This window comes from Leptosomus discolor, chromosome 8, assembly GCF_034619465.1.
Source record: "Leptosomus discolor isolate bLepDis1 chromosome 8, bLepDis1.hap2, whole genome shotgun sequence".
Lineage (NCBI taxonomy): Eukaryota > Metazoa > Chordata > Aves > Leptosomiformes > Leptosomidae > Leptosomus > Leptosomus discolor.
The window spans coordinates 21,021,054-21,033,223 of NC_141398.1; the positions used below are offsets into that span (position 1 = coordinate 21,021,054).

General features: G+C 36.3%; 1 protein-coding gene across 3 annotated transcripts in view; it reads right to left on the reverse strand.

Moving 5' to 3' along the window:
• Positions 1-12,170, reverse strand: part of CDH18 (cadherin 18) — a 168,032-nt gene that overhangs the window by 115,418 nt on the left and 40,444 nt on the right. For 2 of the 3 annotated variants that reach the window (XM_086469061.1, XM_086469060.1), the window contains exon 3: positions 6,682-6,801. The exons of the other annotated variant lie outside the window; for it this stretch is intronic. In XM_086469061.1, the coding sequence (XP_086325187.1) occupies positions 6,682-6,801 (120 nt within the window). The remainder of the gene's footprint in view (positions 1-6,681; positions 6,802-12,170) is intronic. 3 annotated transcript variants of the gene reach the window in all.

The window sequence follows — 12,170 nt, forward strand, 5'->3', positions numbered from 1 at the left end:
ACTACATAAAAATAACTCAGCTTTCAGACTGATTCTTCACTGTGACCTCATCTTGATACTAAGTAGAAAACAATCACGTATAATTAAGTTGGAGTTTTTACTAAGAGTTATAAATAAGTGGTCTGCAACACAAGTGCAAGTGAGATTTTGAAGGTTCACTATAGATATGTCATCACCTAACTCAAACAGAATGTGTTAGTAGCAAAGTTTTATGACTAATGCAATTGCCCTTACTGTTTTCATAAGATTTAGTTATTGAACAATAACAGTTTAAGAACCCGTGTGTAAAAAATGTGATAGAGGAGGTTAAATTTACTTTAAATCCACTACAGGAACGTGGGCACGAGCTGTGGTGTCTTAGCTGTGGAGTTAGGGGGACATCATAAAGTATTTCTTTAGAGTAGAAGTATTCAATTTATGTAAGACACCTCTGTAGCCCTGTAAGGTCATAGAAATTGTACTGGAGCTTATCAGCATGAAGCAAAGAGGTAGTTAAACATAGGACTCTCCAGTTTCAGTTAGCACTCTAATATGAACCAATCTGTGTATCAGCAAGGGATCATTAACCCCAGCAAACACGTTTATTTTAAATACATGTCACTAAGAAAGATATTTCAACTAAAAGAAGTAAGGATTCTTGATCTAAAAAACAAAGATGCACATTCAAGTAAATGGCAGAATTTGATTTCTGAAATTATTTACTGACTAGTATGATTTCCTATGTACTGCAGAGACATAGGGTCATGAAATACCTTATTATTACTCCAATTAGCACAGTAGATTCTTATCTGGGATACCAGAACAGACTGTTCTGCTAAAGCACACAAAAGGTGCTCTTCCTTTTTCTTCTGGGAAGTCTATGCAATTCCTCTTTACTCCCATTTAAGTTAATTTCTCTAAGGTAGACCTTAATCCATTAAATCCATAATTACTACCTCGGTATTAAAAGACCATAATTTTAATAGAGTCCTCTAATTAACAAAATTTTTAAGCATTAGTATTTATTTAGAAGTATCAAATCTATGAGTAACTTGATAAACAATCAATTTTTTTTTTTTGTTTTGCAGAGGAACACACATGCAACTTTAAAATTACACTCAATATAATGTACAAAATCTGCCATTCCTATATGAACTATGGCCAAGAACTTCCAGAAAATGATAAGAATAACAGTTACAGATGAGTACAAATGTCTTGAACTTCAGAGGCTGCTCACTTGGTGTTTATAAGGTGCATCTCTATATTTGGAAGCATCTATTCAGCCACTGACTATGTTTATTACTTGTACTGTGCTCTCAGTCAGGAACTAAACTAGATAATTAGTGAATAGGTCATTTCTTACAGGGACACTTGAAGGCATTGTTCACATTATTGTGAAGACAGAAAGCAGAAGGAGGTTGACACTCTTCTCACACTTCATAATTAGTCTGTACTAATTTGCAGTGACATTCTTTCATAAATAAGTATACATATTTCCTTACTATTTAATATCTTCAAGTAAAAAAACTCAAAAAACCAAGCTGATAGATGATTCAGATCTTTGTAATATTACTGCTGTAACAGCAGATTATTATAAATACAAATAAATACAAAGATCTAATTTTTTTTGCATTCATTCAATGCAATCACAGATGTTTCTCTCCCATCGCACCCATGTTCACACTTCAAATCAAAACTGGAGTGAATGAAGGTTTTATCTCTTATTTCATCACAGTTACAACCAGAACTGCTGATTTGAAAGGACAAATGCCGCACAGATTAATTCACTCTCTAAATTCTGTTCATTAAGATTGATGCATCTGGGAAGAGCTGTGTGCAGCTAACATCCTCCAGACACAGGTTTACTACGTAAGCAGTGGAATTGGACTACAGGTTTCACTTTCATTCCAGAAGCATGTGGCAACTGAAAGTGGGCTGCTATAGCTGCTAGAAAAAGCACATAATCTAATTTGAGGTTTTCTCAGGAAAAAAATGAGCTTCTGGGGTTGGGTTACCAGACAAATGTTGACTGTTGCTGTTTGATGAGCCACACTTGACATAAGGAAAGAACAAACAAGGTTAGACCCTACATAAAGTTCATGGCTCAAAAGACCTCATGGTTTGGGAAAGGTGGGGTATTAAATTTGTCACTCAAACTCCCAGGAAAAGTTTTCAAATATATTTGGGCATTTCAAAAGAAGTTCAAAGTTCTATGGAGGGGGGGGGGGGGAACAATACTGAAATACTAAGTATATTAATAAATTATTTTCTCAATTCTTCACTATTTTATTTTTACATACTTTTTATTTTATTTTTACAGTGAGGTTAATGGTACTCTAAAAGGATAAGTGACTCATGTTTTCTTGTGTTCCCTGAATATTTTGATATTAAAAATAATATAATCCAATACACATAACCTTTGCAAATATACCTAGGATCTAGACACAGACATCCCTTTCTTATGTCAGCATTACTAATACATACTTATTTATAAAAATTCAGCAGAATGTTTTGCTGCAATTGGGGAGGAAAGCAAACAGAAACGAGCAAAGGCTGTCACCGCTAACTACTAATTGCATAGCTAAATACTATTACATCCCACAGCTAATCATTAAAGTTAATAAAAAATTAATAAACACAAATATAAAACACTTTATAGAAAGTCATTCAAGTTCAAAGGATTTTGAAAATCTTACACTTTACGTTATGCACGGACAGTAGTTCTGCCATTCACAGTCATAACAACATAGTTGCAGCAAATTTCTACACAGTTTAGAATTCCTTCTTCCCAGGGGAGAAAACAAAATGCAATAAAAAAAAACAGAGGCCCTAGAGCCAACCAACTTAAAACTAAAGATTGCTGGGAGCTGCCAAATCTGATAGCCTGATGGAGATGAGGTTGCTGCAGCCCCCTGTTTTTAATCCATGATTTGGAAGCAGTAGTGAGGCTGAGTGTGCGTTAAGAGGCACACACACAGATGCAATACATTCATGCAGCAGGTGATATATAGATTGAAACACTCAGTGCTCAAACACAAATGGCACAAATGGCCTCATCCTTCTCCAGATGATCAAGCGGAAGGACAGTTTATAGTTGGAAATATACACATGTACTCAGCATGGATCTCTCTGGTAACTTGCCTTAGACACTTGGTCTATACAGTAGCTGGCACCTGGATCCCCAGTCGTCACACTTGCTGGCACCCGGACATACCAGTCCAAGGCCTGCAGCTTGCCTCCAGCTGCAGGTACAGACCCCTGTTAATCCTCGACACACTCACACATCCTCACTCACCCCAGCACACTATGGATCCCCCAGTAATGGGCCTCACACACTGAGCATATCCAGCAACTGTCCCTGGACCCCCAGTGCCTGATGACAACCCCACATATACATTACGAGCCCCTAGTAGTTGGCTTTGGTAGCTAGGCTATCCAGGAGCTGTCTCCTGGGTCCCTGGCCTCCCCTTGCCTCATGCACATAGACACACAGATGCCACAGGCCTCAGTCAACCCACAGATCACATAGTTGCTCCAGACTGGTCTGGACTTCTTGGCCTCTCCAGCTGCTGACCAAGCCACTCCAACTCGCTGGCTTCTCCAGCCTGAGACTCAGTAGTGATCCCACACTGACATAGACATCCATGTAATAAGCACACACTCTGCACTCTCCAGTTTGTTGGTACCATAGACACACAGGCCCCCCTGACCCATGGTCCAACTCCATTTGCTGGCACTCAAATCTCCATGCACACATGCATACAGATAGAGTCAGGAAAACAGAAATGGAACATAATAAGACAGGACAGACTGTGCTGATCAAGCACAGGGCATGACCAGGCAATGGTGCTGTGCAAGAGGCTGTTTACACACGACTGGACCCTTTTATCCACTTATCCCTCTATTTTCCCTCGCTTTTTCCTCTCTAATCTGTCTCAATCCCTCCCTTTCCCTGCCTACGGTCCTTTCCCTAAATATCCAGTAACAAGTCTAGCACAATACCATAAAGCTCTTCCCTGCATCCCATGACATATCCCATACTCCTGTAGGCAGTAGCTCCCTCAGCCTGTAGAGTGATCAGATCAGCATCTCTTGTTGTCTCCTCATGATGGGTTTTACACCCAGCCCATGGAGCTGAGGCTCTCCTGGGACAACCTTAGGAGGAGCCCAGGCTGGAGTGTCTGATTAGGGCAGGGGGATTACTCTCCCAGCACTCCACCTCCGCCCTCATTTGGGTAGGTGGAGAGGAGCCTTTTATCAGATAAGCTAACAAAGATGTTCTCCTGCCAAGAACAGATCTTTTTTTTACTTCCAAGTTTGTAATTTGATGCTGGCCCACTAATATTTTAAATGTATGAGTTCTAAAATCCTATGTAAACTATTCTAAACTAAGCTCCTAAAAATCCAGAACTTAAAAGTCTTCAGGTAGTAAGTTGTTTAAAACCAAGTTTAGGCAGCACTAAGCTTGAGCAGGGGACTTTTTAAGATAAGTATTCACACTAGATCTATGAATAGTTTGATGTCTGCATCTGATAGCTCCAAGAAGTTTTACTGATAGCCATAAAAGATCTTAGGCCTCACAAACATCACATTCAGTCTAGAATGTTGGGACCTTTCTCTTTTTCCCTGTTTTGTCCCTCCTTTCTTGTAAAGGAAGTTTGTGCATGTCAGTGTAAATTCAGAAAACTTCCAGATAAAATGTAATTAAGATGGAATTGAACAATTGAAGCCTTAGGAAAAATAGGTCACAGAAACGCTTCCAAATTCAGAAGAGTGATGTTTTTAGAAAATGAGTCTTAAAATCCAGAAATTCAAAGTGAAATTTCATAGTGAAACACTCTATTCTTCAAGACTTTCCTATCATTTCCAATATTTTACTTCTTCCCATTACATCACGCCAAATTAAATTAACTGCTATTCTGCAATTATAAAAAGACAACTTATCAAATCAAAAAGCCTTCTCCATTTTTTCACCGTTTCACTGTCTACTTACCTCATAAGATATTTATTCTTTTGCCATTTTAATAGACTAAGGTATGAGCATCATTTTCATATACTGTATACATATTAAATACAGTTTAAGTTCATAAGATGTTATTACATCCCTGTCAAAGCCTAAGGCTTGGGGATTGAAAATACACTCAGATCTGCTTTCTTTATAACATACAAACAGTGACATAACAACACTATTTTCTTTTGTGATACAGACCTAATACTGAGAACATCCATTATGATTCTTCACTGACTGAATAGCAGCTCCAGACTACCAGTGCCAAACCATTATCAAAATAAAAAATTATAGGCCATTGCCTCAGACTGCCAAAACAGAAGTAGAAATGGAGACCAGGGTTGTATTTCTAAGTAGCACAAGGGCAGAGAGATCTTGAGCACTGTACCACTGATTTTCCATACCTCTTAGTCGTTAACATGTGCCCCAGAGTGGTTTTAGCCTGTGCCAGACAGTATCCTGCCAGACTGTTCTCGCACACGGCTGGGTAAGGTGTGTGCCAGCAGTCGTTCCTGAAACACCATGAAGCCTGCATCAAGTTTGGCCCCCTGCACCTTATATAGTCCTCCAACATGATCCTGTCAGGCTTTGCACTCTTAGGCTTTTCTAACATGAGCTCACAAATTTATAGAATAATTTAGGTTGAGAGAGACCCCTGGGGGTCATTGTGTCCAGCCTCCTACTCAAAGCTAGCCTAACCTCAAAGCTAGCTGAGATGGCACAGACACACTTCTTTTGTAATGAAGCAAGCGTATACCTCCACAGAGACTAATGTACACAAGCAAAGACACTTAAATGTAAAAACATTACAAAGAAAATTATTTACACTATACTTACTTCACTTCAGCACATTTTAAAAATCAATATTCTTCCCTACAGTTAAGTATAGGTATCACTGTACTTCATTCTTTCCCCTCAGTATTAAAGCTTTGATATAGATAGGGAAAAACAGTTACAAAAGTCAGATGAAAAAAGGAATTTATTACATTATCTTTCCTCATTATTAAGGACTACAGATGTGTACTAAAAATATATCATCATATTAATATTCAAGATAATGCTCTTCAGAAAATCCAAAACTAGTTACAACCCCCATCCCCAAAAGAGACTTCTCTTTTTAAAGAAACCAATTTGGATTCATTATACATAATTTACATTTTGTAGAAAAAAGGAGAGGGCGATGCACAGAGTTTAAGCATAAATATTTCAGCTAATTCTACTTCTTGAATCATAGAATGAATTTTCAGTAAAATGGCAATACTACAGTTTTATAAATACAAGAAAGATACTAATTTATTATGGTATATGTGTTGAAGTACACATTCAATAATCCTCCCAAGTCTACGCCTCAGGAAAAATATGGCATTTAGAATCATAAAGTATTAGGCACACTTGAGTCACTTCCTAAACAGAGGCTTGAAAAGATGAAAAAATGCTATTCCAGTTTGGCTGAATGGCTCACATCATGGCATGATGCAGAATTAATTCTGTACACAGTAGGCTTATTATAGTACTCAGCAAAACACAGCAACTCATAAATTTCATAGTCTTAAAGCAAGAAGTAGGATATAATAGGAATTTTAAAAAAAACACAACCCACCCACCCGTGTTTTGTGCATTGGATTTAATCCACTAGACTTAGTTAACTGCAACATATTAGTCAAATTACACTGACAGAAACACAAAATTCCCACCTGTTTTAGGGTCAACAGAGAAATATGGCTGTCCCTGAAGAATGCTGTACACTACTCTGGCACTGTTTCCATATGTAGGGTCATCTGCATCTGTGGCTGTCACCTGTAGAACAGATGTACCTGTATACACAGGAAAATAAAAGTTAATTGATAATAAATATAATTTTCTGACAAATATAAATATTTTAGATGAACTTTTGAAACCTTTACAGTCCTCACATTCTACAATTCAGACATTAGTAACATTTCCTCTATATGTTATTATCCTATCGTATTTTTAAGGAAAAGTCTTCATACTCATTTGAAAAAAACTTTTTTCCCCCTCTCTATGTATATGTAACAACTACACATAAATAAACATAAATAGTAACTATAAAGCATGCATATTTATGCATGTTCAGACATATAGACCCCAAACTTGGATATCGCTTAGACTTCTGAACAATTCATACTTATGGACTTCAGGATTATCTTCAACCACCATATAATGTTGAGGTGGATATTTAAAATAAACTGCATAGATGCCCCCAAATCAATAAAAGATACTAACGGAATCAAAAAAATATAGCTATTGGAAGATATCAGAGTGCTGAAAACGAAGCAACTCCTAGAACCTTGTTGGAAGTCAAATGATGGACTCAAATTAGAAAGGTAAGGAGTTCAAAAGACAAATAGTCGTATGCTGTTAATAAATACCATTACAAAAATAAAATCACAGTTTCTAGCATGTCACTAAGTGGAATAACTGATGAGCGACACCGCAGAAAATAAAATACGTCAGTACTGCACAGATAGAATAAAGACAAGTGATTTTACATTTTACTGTATTTTTCAAGACATTTAATGATGAATCCTTTTTGCTATCACTGCCCAACATGTCACATGAGAAATCAGTATATGAAAGATTGCAAATTAAAATACACAAATAATAATAACAGAACAGACTGCTCTCATGTAATTCTGCATCTGAAAGTGGCTTCTCCGTTAAATTAACCACTGAGGCATCACCTCCACTCTAGGGTGTTCAATTTCACATCTTAGTTGTGAGGAGAAGTATGCTTTTGAATTGAATCTCTTGATCTCCCCCACTTGTTGCACTTTGATTTGCTTCATGGAACAGTTTCAGAGCATGCTAACAAGATTCCTTCAGATGAAACTAAACCAGAAGATGTGCTTGAGCAGCACATCTGATCTATTCTGACTGCTAATGGGCATTTAGTCTCAGAGACCAGACAAGAGATGGTCTGAAATAAGACTTCCCAAAAACATATGGTGTGGATGTTGGCTCCTCAGTTCCAACAATTTAACTTCATAGATCAGTTGTTAGTGTCCACACCGGGAACAGAAATACCTAAAATCCTGGAGTCTCACTTTGAGTACAGCAAAGCAAGCATGCAAATCTTTGCAGATTTGGATTCTTCACTGTTTGAGAAACTATTCATTTGTTTGTGCTACACTAACTGGGACACCAAAAGTTGCTTTTTGTATCTCTACTGCAGATTTAGTAAAAGGTACAGCAAATAGGTCTGCATACTGAAATATCATGTCTTCTGGTCTCTGAATAGCCCAAATGCAAACCATCTCATAGATAAATATATTTACACAGCAGATGTAAGAATACCTTGATGAATTTGAAGTCGAATATTGTAATAGAATCAAGCTGGAGCTAGCAGTCTGTTCATAGTTATTCAGGTGTTAACAGTAAAGTTGACTAAATTACTGTATTTGGGTTTATGTGGCAAGGTAAACAAATATGAACTAAAGTTAGTGTAATTTTCTTAAAATGTTCCAGGAATCTATTCAGTCATATTTATTTGCTATCTAAACTTAGAATAAGAGTTCTTGCAAACCACATCGGGTCACTTCAAAGAACAGAAATTGGATTTTCCCCCCTATTCTACAGCTTATCTAAATACTGTAATGATATATTTCTGTAGCCCAGTTTGGCAATAATGTCTAACTTGAGGTGGAAAAGCTGTGACCTTTCTGTCTTCTAGTTAAACGTGTTGCATTCAAGGGTGAAGGCCTATCCACACTGATTTGTTGGTTTACCTTTCTTCACGGCTTCATTATTTTCTGTTGGAATCTTGTGCAATCATTAAAGATTAATAAATGTGTTACTGATACACAATGTTTTTATTTTCTTAACTGCATACAACAAAAACATACTCAGCCAATAGGAATAGTCAGTCACCTACCAGAGTTTGCTACCCAGACTGCTGGACAACTTCTGTACCTTTTTAATCTATAGATTTTTGTGCTTCCAGGAAAACAGTTACCAGCAGTTGTCAACCTTGTGTAACAATCTTCAGTTCTCATTTGCACATTTCCCCAGACTTCTAGAAAATCAAGGCAGATTTTGGAATGGATGAACAGATTTTGGCTATTTCAGAAGAAGAAAATACCAAAAATATTGAGATTTCATGGTTCTTTCATTCTTCAGAGATTTCTTCTCTCCTCTCCTTATTTTAAATGTTAGGGGATAGAATCTGAGTGCTTGTATTGCTCATTGATGTGGGCCAAAGAACTAGAGCTAGTGAAAGGTGATATCTCACATAAGCAGCTGGCAGGTCATTTTGGTAGGAATGGAATGCTATTATGCCTTAAAATCCTCCACAGTGATTTTCTAATACATCTGTATCTCTCTCCGAAGAAACACTTGATAATAGTAATTTGGTGTCGCTGAATAGTGCCAAAGTGTTCTCTTTCCATCTAAAAGAACACTCAGAATCACAAGTTTTAACTCAACCCCCCACCTCACCTCTCAAACCCTCATTCAGTGCAATGTAGCTCAGCAGATGCTTAACCTTTTCACTGTATTACACAAGCACCCTCAGCATCTTATAAGATATCCCCATACTGGCCTTCTGCTTAACTCTTGCCTGATTTGCTGAGCACAGAGAAAAAGCAGCTTGTGAAAGCTGTGGGTTAGAATGCCTTGTGAGAAAAAAGGTAAAGAGGGTACCTTTACCTTCCACTTACTCCCTTCAAAGTTAGCAACATTCAGCTCATCAACATGACAGACAAACCATGGTGCCAAATATATTTGTACCATTCAGATACAGCATCAGTTTTTGCTGTTGAGCTATGTGTAATGAAGGGTTTAGCTGGAAAAGTATACAGTACAGCTGCCTTGCTATTTTTAACGTTAACAATTCTGAAGAAAAGAATCTAATACAAAAAACAAGGATCTAGTTTCCCTGGAGACCTCAGAACAGATACGAACATCAGACCCTGAGGCATACCTTCCACACTTTATTCACTAACCTACTGTGAAAGTGCCTGTCAAGAAAAGCTCAAAATTTTGCTATGAAAGCATTTTGACATTCCAGTTAGACAATAAAAAACACTTTTGTCTTCTCAAAGTGGAAGCTTTCTTTATTCAGATTACAACTACCATTCCACATGATTTCCCACTACAGTTTAGAGGTTACATATTGGGAATTCTGTTTTCTTCACTAATGCTTTATACAGAGCTATAAAATATGTCTGCATGCTCTGAACACCACTCTGTAAGCTTTCCCTTTTTTCTGTTATCAAAAATAAGGATAATTTCACTTGAGAAACCAAAATGTAGTTTTATTTCAAAATATCTTTTGTTTTTTCTATTTTTTAAAATATGTTTACAATAAAAAATTTGTAAAGTTATACATCAAAGAAAAGCTGAAGGGAAATACTTCTATATATCTCTCTGAAGAGAAATTTTTAAAGTTTAATGAGGCAGTTCGATAAAATGTCTGTTGAGAATGCAAATCTGTATGCATGATTTTCCATAGTTTGCTGCACTGTTAAAATCTCCAATAGATCAATATTTAACAAAAAGTAAAAGAAGTGAAAAAAAGGTGAAGTTTAATGAACACAGGGATTTCCTGCCTAACTAAACTAATTCTTAAAATTGTCTTAAAACACTAACAAGTCAACACGTTTTAGTTTCTTTCATTAGAAAATACCGATTTCACGAGGAAATCAACTCTTTGAGTCCAGTCACTTTATTACTGATCCATGTCCTCATTGTAGAAAACCTCAATTTTTTTTTTGTGAGCTATCTTCATTAGAAGACAAAAATCAAAAACACAAGACAACAAATAGACATTTCTCATACAAATCTTATTTATGAACACCATGAATATTGTCTTTCAGCTTATCTGAAATTATGACTACCTCACATAATACCCTGGAAAGAAGTTCAGAAAAGTCTGGTAGGTCTACTAATTTTCTAGGCAGAATTTATTTGGAATACTTTTCTTATGCATGACCTCAACACTAGAAAATTTATTATGCAGTATTTCAGTCATTTTGAAGCTACCTGAAAATAAGCAGATATGGAAAGCTTTTACTGATTGAAAAATGTTTTTATTTCCTTTCACATTTAGATAACAATGACTTATAAACCTTAAAACAAAGCACAGTTATAGCTCTCAATAAATCTGTTTTTTTTACACTGCAGAAGAAATCATTTCAGATATAAACCTTAGTTCTTGAGCCAACTTTTAGGAAAAACATTAAATGAAGGCAAGGAATAGGTGTTTTCTTTCAGGTCTTTCAGCATAGTACATAAAGCATAAATAATATCTTCACTTCATGCCACAGTGAACACTGTGATCTACTATTGGGCAAATAATTTAACAAAACTTACCTGTACTATCTCATCAGTAACCTAAACAAAAGAAAAGCCATAAAGGTCCTACAGCTTTTACAAGTATATCAAGAAAGGCTCAACTCGTAGGAAAAATACCAGCTAACTTCTTGAGGAGACAGACAGGAACCTGCTGCTGAAAATAAACAGCATAATGGAGATCAAAAATACCACATGCCACTCAGCACAAGGGCTGTTATGGAGAGGCAGTAACATTGAAAGTTCTTTAAATGACCATGTAAAAAAGCAGAAGACATTTTTAAAGTTGTGAAACATCCTTAGAAATTCATCAAATAGCAACAGGAAGTTCAGCTATGTATAGACTCCACAGCTAAATGTCAAAAAACATGCTAACCACAGAACGAATAAACCTGGCATAGGGATCTCTATTATCTGACAGAAAGAGTATCCTGTGGAAGCAGTAACAGAATTAGTCTTCCTGAGACTGCAGCAATAAAATCTTTTCAATATGCAACAAACACAACAAATCAATAAGGAAAAAAAAATGTTCATAACATTGCAATGAAAACATAATGTATGCCTACAGCAGATGGCAGGATATGAAAATTCTGTTTTATTTACACAACAGGAAAGTTTTGTGGAATACTATTTTAGTGATTTACCTCAGGTACAACTAGCAAAAAAATTAATTTATATAACATACTCATTAATGCTTTATCACTAAAACTTCCTTGGTTTAGCATAATTCACTGTTTTATAACCAAAAATGCCATTCCAGACTAACTGTTTTTTGGAAAACAGTAACTTGTATAACATAGTTGTACAGTAATACCAAGACTAAGACTACTACAGAATTATGACTAATGTCTGTGTAAGAATACTACATTTTGAG